General features: G+C 31.0%; 3 protein-coding genes across 8 annotated transcripts; 1 reads left to right on the top strand and 2 right to left on the bottom strand.

The window, feature by feature from the left end:
• Nucleotides 1–76: 76 nt before the first annotated feature.
• On the top strand, nucleotides 77–3,985 carry LOC145974075 (endoplasmic reticulum lectin 1). 4 transcript variants are annotated; one of them, XM_083103825.1, is made up of 8 exons: nucleotides 77–244; nucleotides 695–864; nucleotides 942–1,115; nucleotides 1,233–1,757; nucleotides 2,175–2,228; nucleotides 2,706–2,867; nucleotides 2,952–3,191; nucleotides 3,304–3,985. In XM_083103825.1, exons 2-8 carry the CDS (start codon nucleotides 727–729, stop codon nucleotides 3,550–3,552), a joined length of 1,542 nt encoding a protein of 513 aa, XP_082959951.1. In that variant the 5' UTR covers nucleotides 77–244; nucleotides 695–726; the 3' UTR covers nucleotides 3,553–3,985. The 4 variants fall into 4 exon arrangements, with proteins under 4 accessions (XP_082959951.1, XP_082959952.1, XP_082959950.1 ...); XM_083103826.1 differs by having other exon boundaries at nucleotides 77–403; XM_083103824.1 differs by having other exon boundaries at nucleotides 77–576.
• Nucleotides 3,327–5,138, bottom strand: LOC145974080 (mitochondrial import receptor subunit TOM40 homolog 1). Its single transcript, XM_083103842.1, has one exon. It carries the CDS (start codon nucleotides 5,100–5,102, stop codon nucleotides 4,059–4,061), a length of 1,044 nt encoding a protein of 347 aa, XP_082959968.1. The 5' UTR covers nucleotides 5,103–5,138; the 3' UTR covers nucleotides 3,327–4,058.
• A 1,532-nt stretch (nucleotides 5,139–6,670) lies between these two features.
• On the bottom strand, nucleotides 6,671–11,581 carry Rab7 (RAS oncogene family member Rab7). Of its 3 annotated transcripts, XM_083103849.1 has the most exons (6): nucleotides 10,896–11,320; nucleotides 10,071–10,256; nucleotides 9,789–10,007; nucleotides 9,433–9,570; nucleotides 9,216–9,351; nucleotides 6,671–8,197 (listed from the first exon to the last, which is right to left on the bottom strand). In XM_083103849.1, the coding sequence occupies exons 1-5, from the start codon at nucleotides 10,926–10,928 to the stop codon at nucleotides 9,265–9,267; spliced, it is 663 nt and encodes a 220-aa protein (XP_082959975.1). In that variant the 5' UTR covers nucleotides 10,929–11,320; the 3' UTR covers nucleotides 6,671–8,197; nucleotides 9,216–9,264. The 3 variants fall into 3 exon arrangements, with proteins under 3 accessions (XP_082959975.1, XP_082959976.1, XP_082959974.1); XM_083103850.1 differs by lacking the exons at nucleotides 6,671–8,197; nucleotides 10,896–11,320 and adding an exon at nucleotides 11,425–11,581 and having other exon boundaries at nucleotides 8,205–9,351; XM_083103848.1 differs by lacking the exon at nucleotides 6,671–8,197 and having other exon boundaries at nucleotides 8,205–9,351.
• Between the last annotated feature and the right edge of the window lie 1,708 nt (nucleotides 11,582–13,289).

Here is a 13,289-nt window from a genome sequence, read left to right as displayed (position 1 = left end):
CGAGGTTAGGTAAGGTTGATTCGAACGATGCTCGCTCGAGCTCTCGCTCTCTTCCGGATAATAATAACACGTAACGATGGACGATTGGCTGGCGAATTATTATAATTAATATCGGTGTGACACGTCTTGCTTGTGTATACGAAGTTGCCAAATTATACAAGTAACGAATAAATTAGCGATACATTTCTCATAATAGCTGGAACGTTTGACCCAATTTCACCTGTTCTTCGACTAAATTATACGGGTAAAAAAAATATCGTATCGAAGCGTATATACATTTTCTCGAGCTACAAAGTTAGCGATAAAAATTCAGTCCAAACAAAATCGTTAAAGTATATAAATTCATTATTTGACATTACTCGGATCACAGCTGATCGTAGCAGGAACCCAAACAAGTGACATAGTATATATATATATATTTTTTTTATACATATAAAATCTCCATCATTGGTCTATCTCATATATGCCCGTTGGTTGCGTATTCGAAAACTTCAGCATTCTCCAAGTAAAATTAGAAATTCCCTGTTTAACAGCCAATCTGTTCACTCGTATACCCGATATTAAATATCTGCCAAGGTAATATCGAGAATATAACAGCTGTTTTTTTTTACTTTACGCTTCTATTCGTACCGTTTACCCGTCATCGTATTTATGCGAAACATAATTGTCAATCAAACGTAATTGACACATGAAGGAAGACGAAACATGATAGAATAGTGAAAAAAGATGTGGGGCAATTATAGGAGTATTTATAATGTACTGTGTGTTTTAATCTCTGTTGTTTATGGACACGATTTTCGACACTTCGATGATACAATTATATTTAAAATAAATTGGCCCGGAAAGAGCGAGACAGAGTTATTAGTAAGTATAATTCAAACGTACTTATGTTTGTCTGACATATATATGTGTTACATGTATTTCCTTATTTTTTTTTACAGAAACCACATTCGAATGGAGAGCCATATTTTATAACTACGGCTAATAATGAACGATATAAGTGCATAATTCCAGATGCAACAGAACAGGAGCACGAGTACAGTGAATCATATAATGGACCAAATCCGATGCAACTTTTGCAACCAATATTTGCTCAAAATAGTTGCTCCTATAGGGTATATGTTCTTATATAATTTCTTACGTTTTCTTCCTTCTATCATGCCATTTTTATTAAACTTAAAATGTGTTGTACATTGTATAATTATCTGTCTAAATCTAATTTTGTTAAATAGCTCGAGTCATATTGGACTTACGAATTATGCCATGGTAGATATGTACGGCAATATCATGAAGACAGGGAAGGAAAAAAAATTAAGATGCAAGAGTATTACCTCGGCACTTTGGACAAAGCACAAAAGTTGAAACTTTTAACTTATTATAATGAGCAAGCAAATGATCCTAATAGGAAATTAAATATACCAACCAAAAAGATTGATGGTATTAATATGCCATATGTTGAAATTGAAATGATCGATGGTACAATGTGCGATTTGAATAACAAGCCAAGAATCATCAGGATATTATATGTCTGTTATAAACATGGTAAACATGATGTGTATTCACTTAAGGAAACAATGACTTGTGAATATGAAGCGATAGTACTTTCACCGGTACTGTGCAATCATCCAGATTATAAGCCGCAAGCTACTGGAGAAAATGAAATCACATGTCAGCCTGTTGGTAATAAAACACCAAAGAAACCAAAATCGCTTATGTTAATGGAATATGAAAGCGTAAAAACACGACATCAACAAAGGGTAAACCTGCATGAATATTTAACACTTGTGACTCTTTTATTTCTGCTTATTTTGTATCTTTAAATATTATTTGATTTTTTTTTGTTATATGTTCAATTTTTGTTAATTTTAGTCTAAAAAAATATTTTGTAAAAATACTTGGATATTAATAGCAGATTTGTATTGCATACTAAAAAATATTTCAACCATCATCTTTTGAATAAACTTAATAGAATAATATAAAAAACTGCTTTTACTATATCTGTAGATAACTAATACATCTTATTTTAATTAAGGCTTCAATAATCAAATCTTTAAGAAATATAATAGAATTCTATGCAATAGAGTATTTCTTTTTAATTTTAAATACTAAATTTCTTTTTTTTCTCTTTCTAGTTTATTTGCTGTTTATTTACTGTTTAATTATTTGTTGCACAGGATGACAAGCTGCAGAAAGTATATGCAATCTTCCATGTAGATAAGGAGGGCCAGGTCAGAATATTTTGTATATATTTGGAAGGGCGATTAATGCTTGTTGATCATGTAGTATCATTAACTTTTGCAAATGATTTTCATTCTGTCCCTTCTTTATCTACATACTTTGACATTTTATCCATTGTTACTTCACCAAGTTAAATTTATATTTGTTGCCATTTGGAAAGTTATCGCATTGTTATGTAGGGTATAATTTCTTATTCTTACATTACATTATATATATATATATATATATATATATATATATATATATATGTATATATATATGTGTTATGTATATGTATATATTTGGAGTGATTTATTATATACTAGATAATTATGTCTGTGTGTGTGTTGTGTGTGTGTGTGTGTATGTGTGTACACAAAATTATTTTTTTTAATTAAATAAAAGAAATTTAAAAGCTTTATAAATATTAGCTGTGGAACTTTTCTTTTCATATAGAATCATATTGAAAACTAACAAATTGATTACAGGATAGTGAACCTAGAGTAAGGGTTGAGATACATCCGATGGATACTGTGGATAAGCAAAACAATGCTGATGACTCTATCAATGCGATAACTGATCAGAATGTTAGTCCTGCTGAAGTTAGTCCTGTTCAGAGTTTTCTCAATGGAAAGAATTGCTTGCATGGGGCAAGTATTCATAAGCATTATTTCTTTTTTTTAAATATTTCGTTTTTATTAAATATATTTTTAATAATATTAATATATTAATAGGGTAATGGCTGGTGGAAATATGAATTCTGTTATGGCCGTTCTGTTATGCAATATCATACGGAAAGAGATGGTACAAAAACGATTGTAAATCTCGGTAGATTTAACAAACAAAAGCATTTAGATTGGATCGCTGCGAATCCGAGCAAGAAACCCAAACCGCTAGAGTTAAGAAAACATCTCTCACACTTTTATAGCGATGGTAGTAGCTGCGATAAAACTGGAACTTCTAGGCAAACTGAAGTATGTATAATTGTTGTAAACATAAAAGATATTTTTAGTTTTCTAAGTTAAACTAAAAATATATCTTATAATATCATATAATTTTATGCTTTCTTCATTGTTTCTATTTTAGGTAAAATTGAAATGTGTAGAGAACCATACTGCAAGCCAATCTAGTGTATCATTATTCTTATTAGAACCAAAAACATGTGAATACGTTCTAGGGGTTGAATCACCATTGATCTGTGATATTTTAGAATATGCTGATGAAAATGGACTTCTAAGTGAAAAGTTTGAAGCGAATTTCGATAAATTGAAATCTACAGCTTTGCATTCGGGGCAAGATAATTTAGACGAACGAATAGCTAACGGAGATGATTAAAACAATTGATTTATTTTCTCGATGTTAATTAAGTCATCAAAGCGTTTATTAAGTATAAAAATTTGCGTTATTGTTTATAAAATTCTAGTATATACAATATTAATATATGAGTGAAATCGAATTAATTACATATTTGCGTTTGGTATGATGACAAAAAAACTTGCATTCCAAACTATCTAACAATATAAATATTTAATAATTATCATGTATAAATATTCTTTTATCATGTAAAATTCGTATCAAAAGGGATAATCGCATTTTAACATATAAAGTTTACAATATGTTTATCCAAATATCCAAATAATCTCTTGAAAATATTTAGATTTTTTCAGATTAAATACGAGATATTAACACATAAATTAATAGGAACTTTCTATTTCGGCTTGTTTTTTCTCTATCTGAATATCAGTAATAAAAACTTGTAAAAAGGCAATATTTCTGTGAGGATGTGTTCAGAATTTGTATAAAGTATTGTAATCCCGATTATAGTTATGAACAACATCGCGTTAGCCGACATTCAGACCAATCCCGACGCGAAACTGTTGCTTCTTGTGATTTAAGAAGCCGCTTATGATCAACGAGGCCTCGGGAATTGGGTATAATTTCTTTTCGAATACGGCGCCCAGGCTGGTCTCCGAATTGACGAATCCTCGACAGACGAAGTCAGCGTACGGAATGTCGACACGATATACTATCGTGCCGATAGACTCGTGAATACGCGTGTTGGTCTCAATCTCTACGCCGAGCTGCAACTGTTCGCTCGCCTTTCGGTGGTAACAGACATGAATGCCCGCCTCGCCTAACGTGGCGGATAACGTGGTTGGGCCGGTGCTATGCCGAAATGCGGCGCACATCACCGTCTGCTGACCACCCGGTATCAGGGAGCCGCGTAGATAGGCGATTTCTGTGCCCAGGGTGATCCGCGGTGTGATAGCCTGTAGATAATGCAGAACCAACGTGCCATGCAACCTGGCGAGATCCGGATTCGCCAGAGTCATCGCTATCGTGCAGTCATCCGAGCGGTACTCTAGGCCAGAACTGAAAGCCTTGTACCTTTTGTCGACGATCTGCGTCGCGAGTTTGAATCTATATCTACAGCCAAGCGTGTGCACGAAACTGGCGCTCAGATTGCCACTAGGTGTGATCTCGCCCGAGATGACCGGATATTTCTCCGAGAATCCCACCCTCTTGGTGCCGACGTAATTCACACCGAACTTGAGACCATATGGCGTCACGGAACTCAAGGTCATCCTATATGTCACGTTGAAGTGTTTACTTAGGGTCTTCTTTAGCAGCAAGTAGGCGCCTTCGAAATTCTGTGGATAGAGCTCCTTAGTTTTCGCGTGAAGATCCTCGAAGCTGCTGGGATTCCCGGGTTTCCTGTCTATCTTCTCGAAGCAGGGAACACATGGCGGATCTTCTAAACTAGCGGGGAGCTCGGTGCGTTTGTTGATGAGCGCTTGGACACTACCCATAATGACGAAAATATTAGTTCTTTCGATGATTAACCGATATATCTCAAATATGTAAGTTGCATATTCGATACGCATCAATCTTCATTCTGTATTTTATTTCATTTGTATTAGTGATCTTGACATATTTTCTTGCTGAAAATTTTATTATTAATAAAATAATTTTAGTAATAAATATAGATTTAATAATATAAAATATAATTTAATAATATGATTTTTTTAATTTTCAGAAATAAAATGTGATTTTTATAAATTTTAGAAACGATATGTTATATTTGTGTATCTATCCTCTACATTCAAAAGTATTAAAATTTTATGTGACAAAATCTTTCTATGAATGCAAAAGAGGATCTTTAAATTAGACGAAGTAATATTATACATATATGCATGTATTTATGCATTTACTGATCTAGTTTATCACATGTAAAATCACATAAGTTATCTTTGTGATAATGTATAGAAACAATTAAAAGTTGATATAATCAGTATTTTAGAAAGCATAAATTTTGCAAAGTTGATACCATTAATTCTATATGTACAATTTCATAAAAAAACAAAGTAATTGAAAGATTAGCAAGCTTATCATGCATATATGTGTGCAATTAATGAAGATGGAAAATCCTCCCTTGTGATAGAAAATGATGCTATGTTAAACAAGATTTTGCTATTAATATATTATTATTGTACACTTGTTTAATTCAAGAGGAAAATATAAAGAGATCACTATATTTTCTTCAGCATGTATAAAAGATAGCATTAAATAGATGTGTAAGTCTGATCAGTCGATATCTTTATCAATATATTTTTCTCTAATCTGAAAAAAACATCAATGTATTACGCGATGAACTGTCGATCATAAGTTGTCTCAATACATAAATAGGTAAGGATAATAGTAAGAAAAAATTTATTTTCTTAATCGTGAACATTTTTTTTTGCTTCAACACAATTATTTATAAGCGACGAAATATATATATATTCTGTTAACGATATATTTATCGTTAACAGAAATATCACATAAAAAATTTGATAGCTTTAATATAATAACGAAACTCTTACTTTACCTTTATTTTATCTCCTTTAAGGTGTTGGAGCAAGATATGATAGATCCCTCTTACTATCTCGTGAATAGTAAACATTCAAAAAAAACCGGTACTATATTTACAATATTTTACTTCTCGAGAAGCAAATAAAGCAAAATCTGGGAACCAGATTTAATGATCCGAAGACTTGAGTTTTACCAAAGTTAATAATATTATCAATTTAACATTCGAGAATGTCAATGTGAGTATACTTTATTTTCAAAATTTAAAGTTCAAATTCAACGGAAAATGATATAAATTTTAATAATTAAAAGCATTAATCATTAATGAAAATATTTAACATTTGGTTTTTAAAACCAAAATGATTTTAATATCCTCAATTTTCGAATAATGTTTATCAAAATGTAATAAATGTAAATATCACTATGGATTATAACTGTATATTGAAAGACTTGATTTTTTATTATAAATGTGTATTAATTGTTCACTTATAATAATATATCATGTAGAAGCATATTTGCAGTATAAGACTGATAAGTGGAAACAATAGCAATCTAAAAGTAGTGGCAACAATACTGGCAATAGTAACAGCAATAATAACAATAATATTATTTATAATTATATTTATCATTAACATATTTCGATAGAATTATACATGTTATTAATTATAATCGCCATGGTCATGATTATCTTTACTTATATACATGTGCATACATATATATATGCATAGACCCATAAAAACACTCGATAGTGCAAATGTTCTGTGTATATATATATAATACATATACAGAATATCTCAGAAAGTTACGCATCTTCGACTATAGTATTCCTCGACAAATAATCGCCTCTTTTTTAGTGAAACTTTGATTGAATTTCATCTTTTACCTCTGTATTATATTTTCATATCAAACATCTTGTGCCTCAAAAAAATTTAGACTATTAAATTTAATTATTTTCACACTTCTACAACTTTTAATTCGTCTTTTAGATGTTAATCATTTAACAATGAAAAGCTATTTTGATAGCTGATCGAGTTACTATAATTCTTAGTTTGCAGCGTACAATGTATCTATAATCTAGAAAATATGAGATTTATGGGACACCCTGCATGTGCATATATATTTCAAGCATTAAAAGTTTTATTTCATAAGAATGTTATATATATATGTACACAGGGTGGCTCAGAAATGGCGGGTATTATCAGTAACTAAGATTTCGCAGGAAACATTCACGCGGTAAGTAATTTGACGCGAAACATCATCAAGTAATTTCAGTCTGTCCATCGATGGCTATGTAATTATTAATTGAACATAACTTGGAATGACAGAAAATTGTATATTAATGTGTAATTTGTGAAATAAAAATTTTGCAGTTTCCTAATTATAATTCAGATTGCAAATTATCAAAGATTACAATCCCGACTTGGATGGCAATTACTGATACCGCGATGCATAATACTATCGTGCTATATTGCTCTACTATAAAAAGTATGCTTACCTTGCTCTATCTCTCTCTTTTTTTTTCTAAGAAATCGAATTTTAAAACATCTAACACATCATAATGGGCGCACAATTATTTTTTACTACAAAAATCTAAGATACAGCATTATTTGGATATTTTTCCTCGCATGAACTATGAGAAAGCTCACTTCTTTCATGAAAATAAATATCACACGCCATTAGGATTATAATTATTGTTCTAACAAGGGACTATATAGATAGAATTAAAGTATTACAAGAGCGCTTATTGATATGGCTATCAGGATATAAAGATTCATATTTATAACGATAAATTGTCCTAAATGGATTATATGTTGTCTTATTTACAAAATATAGTCTGCATAAAATTGTTGCTCGATAGACCATACAATTGACGATTAATTCACCGCGCACTGGGATTTCATTGTGTCTCGCGTACAGTAAAAAATTTGAAAAATCGATGTGCATCGCGGTACAAGAAGAGGAATCTCGCATTTAAAAGATGAATCTGGGATCTTTACAGAAAAATTTAAAAAAATACCTCTTGCAAAAATTATTATAGACAACACATCCAGCGACGAGAAATTTTTCTAAGTCACATTTGTAACGAATTTTCTTCTCTTTTTAAATTGTGATGGCCGATATATAAATATCCCTAAAAATGGTTTAAAATAATTATTTATTTGGACAAAATGTAATAAATTTAGTATCAATATGTGCGCAACAACGAAATTATTATAATTCTATATTTGAATATACAATAACTGAGAATTTTATATAGAAAGAAAAGATCGAGGAGTTCATACACCATGCATCCGTGTGAATTCGAACTCGTTAAAATAGCTTATACAAGACATTATAAAGTATCTTAATAACTTTATTATAATCTTATATTCCCTCTATTTTATACGAATTATTTTTATTCTGACAGCAAATATTCAGTTCCTTCTAAGAATAATATAAGCTATATACTAGAGCTCCTCTGTAAATGCAATTGTATTTAACAAATTATGAGCAAATTCTTTTATTATAATTTATTAACAATACCACTAACTGTGTGTGTGTGTTCCCGACCTATATATTATCCTCTCTGGTACAATATATATATAATATATATATAACGATTCCTATATATATATCGTTTGGAAACTTCGAGATATTGTTATGGTGAAATTAATTCAACAATAAATCATCAAGATTAAGATAAGAATAGTTCAATTGTTTTGCCATATAAGAGAGCATTACTTAAAAACAATACTTAAAAACAAGATGCAAATCCTTGATTTAAAGGATAACGTAGAGAGATCTACATATACGACAAATCCAGCAAGTGTATATAATTCAAGACATTGCGATATTTTTTAGGTCAGGAAGTCGGATAAATATATCTTATTCCCATATACATTTACAAAAACAATTTTATACATGTATATATCGATAGTTTGTACACATCCCGTTACGTATGGATTTAATTCGTTACTCTTTACCGTGCATGAATGATTGTTTCAATAAAACTATTTCGAGAATATTGAGACATTTCGCGGATAGAGGAAGATTGTATAATAATACGTTGAGATGAAGAAATATATTTGTGACTTCCTGCACACATAAAGCTCATCGCAATATATTCTCCGTGTCCTTTATGCGCAGGTGACGTAAATGTAGAATCTGACCTGTGCATCTTTATTAGTCATCCAAGTGATATTACTGTTGTGCCAAGACCTAGCAAGCACATGAATCACCTCTGCCATTGCTTCTTTGGTCGTTGCTCAATTTGATTTGATCCGGAAATTCATTATAAAGTTCAACCTAGGATTTACAAAATGTAGAGATTAGATTCACATATATATGCTGAAAAAATATTCTACACTGTCTATTTAATATACTTACTTCGCTTTCTTGAGCTAAAGCATTTTTAGCTATCGTTTGAAAAGCCTGTTCGACATTAATAGCCTCTTTTGCACTAGTTTCAAAATATGGAATATTATTCTTTGATTGACACCACTGTTGTGCTCTCTTGCTCGATACCTATAACACAAAGTATAAAAAAAAAATATTTAAAAATATATAAAATAAAATGAATGGATCAATGGAAAAATTATAACTTTAAAGCTTAAATTGTCAAATTAAAGTATTGGGTTTCATAGAATAAAATTATTAATATATTAAAGTGTATCTAAAATTATATATAAAAGGTTAAATTATTTTACAGGCAATATATTTATCATACAAATAATTTTACTCACTGCTCTTGATTCAAGATCTACTTTATTCCCGAGCACGACGAACGGAAAATTGTCTGGATCCCGAGGAGAAGCTTGAATTAAAAATTCATCTCTCCATGAATCTAGAGATTTAAAGCTAGTTGGAGCAGATACATCAAATACAAGCACACAACAATCAGCGCCTCTGTAAAAAGCCACTCCTAATGATTGAAATCTTTCTTGTCCAGCGGTATCCCAGATCTGAGGTTAAAAAGATACTTTTAGAGATATAGAGTAATAGAATTAAAACTGATTGTATATTACCTGCATAGTGACTATTCTATCCTCCACCATTACTTCCTTAGTCAAAAAATCTGCTCCTATTGTTGCTTTATATTGATTACTAAACTTCTTATTGACATATTGATTCATCAAAGAAGTTTTTCCAACTCCTGAATCCCCAAGGATAATAACTTTTAACAACACTTTCTTGCGGGATGCCATGTTTTGCTGAAGATATAAAATAATGTTAAGAATTAATTCTTTAATAATAAATATTTGAAATTGAAATTATATTGTATAATTTTAAAATAGAGACAATTTTGTGTGTCATTAATTCAGATACATCATATAAGAATCAAGTTACAGAAGAATATATCTTTAATCTCATATTGTTGATGATTCATGATCAAAAATAATATCTATCATCGCAAAAATTTATTTTAACATAAATTTTATACTTTTATCTAAAAAGGAGAAATATTTAATTACATTAAAAATTTGAAAATATAATAAATTTCAGTCAAAATATAATACACACCAATTTTTTATTACATTAATAGAAATTTTGTCTTTTTATTTTAAAATCTTCAAATTGAAATAAATCTAATTTGATATATTTACAATTTAAATATCACAATTGCTTTCAGATTAAAATGGTTGTCATTTCCTGTACTTGGATTTGTGTTAAAGGGAAACTTTAGATTTTGATTCTTACAAATATCTTGTACATAAATCAATAAAGTATATAGCTTTCTTTTTAATTTTATTAACATAATTTTATGATAAAGAATATAAACTGTATAAAATGCTCTTTGAATTGTAAATATCAGAAATGTCAACTTTTAATGTATCATATGCTGTATTTACATCTTTTCTATTATTTACTTGATACATGCCCATCAAAACAATGAACTGAGTATCCACTATTGCATCAAAAATCCAATGCTGGGTATCTTAAAAAAATGATTGATCATATGAATCATCTAACAACGTGACGATAGGAAAGTACATCTCCAAGTAACAATGACGTATGTGCATGTACAACGCACTCGCAAGGAGAAAAAAAAGAGGACCGAATGACTTTCTTCCCGAAGCTTTTTAAGCGCGAATTTTTTGGCGGTCAACGTCGAAACGACACTTCTGGAGGTCCGCGTTTCAGGATCCGCGCCGAGTGTCGCGGTGCATCCAAGTCGCGATTAGGGATGACGAACGAGATTACGTCGCGAGGAACGGAATCCGTTCAACTGCGCGATGCTCCGCGGAAACCTGTCACACGCGAGCAAAATATACCCGAGACTCGATTGTACGCGACGATCGCACGACGCAGGATATACCCGCGAGACGCACGAAAGTGCAGGTGGACGTCGTAAACGTCGGGTATCGTGTCGCGCGTTACCTGGAACTCGGTAGAAAATATCGATGCAAACGCTCCGCGCTCCAGCACACTTTACACAAAGAAAATGGCGTGTTATGAAATCACGAGTATGACAACGATGTCGTCACCTGTTCCTCGCCTCCCTTATCGACCGAGTGTAATACGCATATCGTATGCATGCTCTTCAGGGTCGATATACAGGTATCTCGATATATATTCGCGATCACTCGAGTTGCCTTAAAGGTCCGTTCTTTGACAGCGCGCCAGTCGCGAGCTGTCAAATATTCGACGCGTGATTGGTCGAAAGCATCGGCGCGCGCAGAGACGAGCCGGCCAATCGGAGATCTCGAAATTTGTACTAGCAGAGAGAAGACTGAGAGATGTCATGGCCTGCTTTTAGGTGATCCCTAAAAGCGATACTCCCTCTATGGACATTGAAAACGTGGACATGAACTACAAAGCCAATGTCCATGAATGTTCTCAGAGGGTAATATATAATGTGCACAATTTCTGGTTTCGTTCCGTGCTATGTGCACGAAATGCCGGTAGCACCAGAGTATAACAAGACACTTATATGTACATAAATTGATAGTAAATAAATTATTCAATCGCGAAAGATACTGTAATCTTCCAATGTAATGTTCAAAGAAATAAATATTTTTCTATATTCATTGCCATATTTATATATATTTTTATTTACAAAACACAAAATGCCTGCTGTGGAATAAAAACATTTTTAACCGTATTTCTATAAATCTTAATTAGCAGTAAACTGATCTTTGATATTTATTAATCATTTTTTTAATTATTTAAAAATTTAATTATTAATACATGTAGAATTTGTCAAATTAATCACCGATTCTTCTAAAGTTTTTATAATTAAGATTCGAAAAATATAGATGTAAAATATTTTAAATGTCTCTTCCTTTATATAAAATATAAAGAATTCATATGTTCCATTTTAATATAGCCAACATTATTTATATATTTTTATTATAATTTTTATACTAGCATAATATTTTTATGCTTAATACTTTATATATAATACAATGTACTAAATTATAAAATTTAATATAATTACAAATTAGTATTACTATTAATAAATAGGTTGTATGCATACTGTCTTTTAGTTTCTAATCATTTCCAATCACTATGCATTTCTATCCAATATATTCTCTTCTTCGAGTTTTGGATTATTATAGTTTATTGTATTCCTTTGTGTTAAAATCATAAGGATTACCATCATTTGTCATGCTTATTCCTTCCTATGGAGTCCATCGAAATTTCTATGGACATTTGTTCTCTCGGGTATAGATATTCAAATCACTCAGAGAGAGAGAGAGAGAGAGAGAGAGGAGGAGAGAGGGTTTGAGATATTCAAATCACTGTAGTTGCCTTTATTCTATTTTCTCAATTACTGTCTCTTTTTCTTTCATTTTATTAAAAAATATTAATATAATTAATATAACATATATTTATATAATCTTGGTATCTCTCTTAGTCTTCCCCTTCGACCTGGCCGGCATTCATAATTCACTCTTATATTTAAGATCGTCTTAAGTAAGTTGGAAAATACAACCATTTTACTAACTGAACGGAATCTCAAGACGCGATCTACTTAAGATTATTTTAAATATAAAAATAGTCTATATGAATATCGGCGTACGTTACCGCCGGCATAGCTCTTAGGTTCATTAGAGTACTCAAACCTCCTCACCCGGCAAATGCCTCCGTTAAGGTGGAGATACGAGGAGGAAAAAATTTTTTTTTAATTTTATTTTTATTTTCTTTCAATACAGGGTTTAATACAAAAGTGAATGTAAAATATAATTTGAAACTTAATACAAAATAATTTTTATTTATTACATGGAATAATTTATTACGCG

The sequence above is a fragment of the Camponotus vicinus genome, unplaced genomic scaffold, assembly GCF_025532165.1.
Source record: "Camponotus vicinus isolate PSW18456_S1 unplaced genomic scaffold, iyCamVici1.0 SCAF_7, whole genome shotgun sequence".
NCBI lineage: Eukaryota > Metazoa > Arthropoda > Insecta > Hymenoptera > Formicidae > Camponotus > Camponotus vicinus.
The sequence above is the reverse complement of the archived record's forward strand: the minus strand, read 5'-3'. Positions and strand labels throughout refer to the sequence as shown.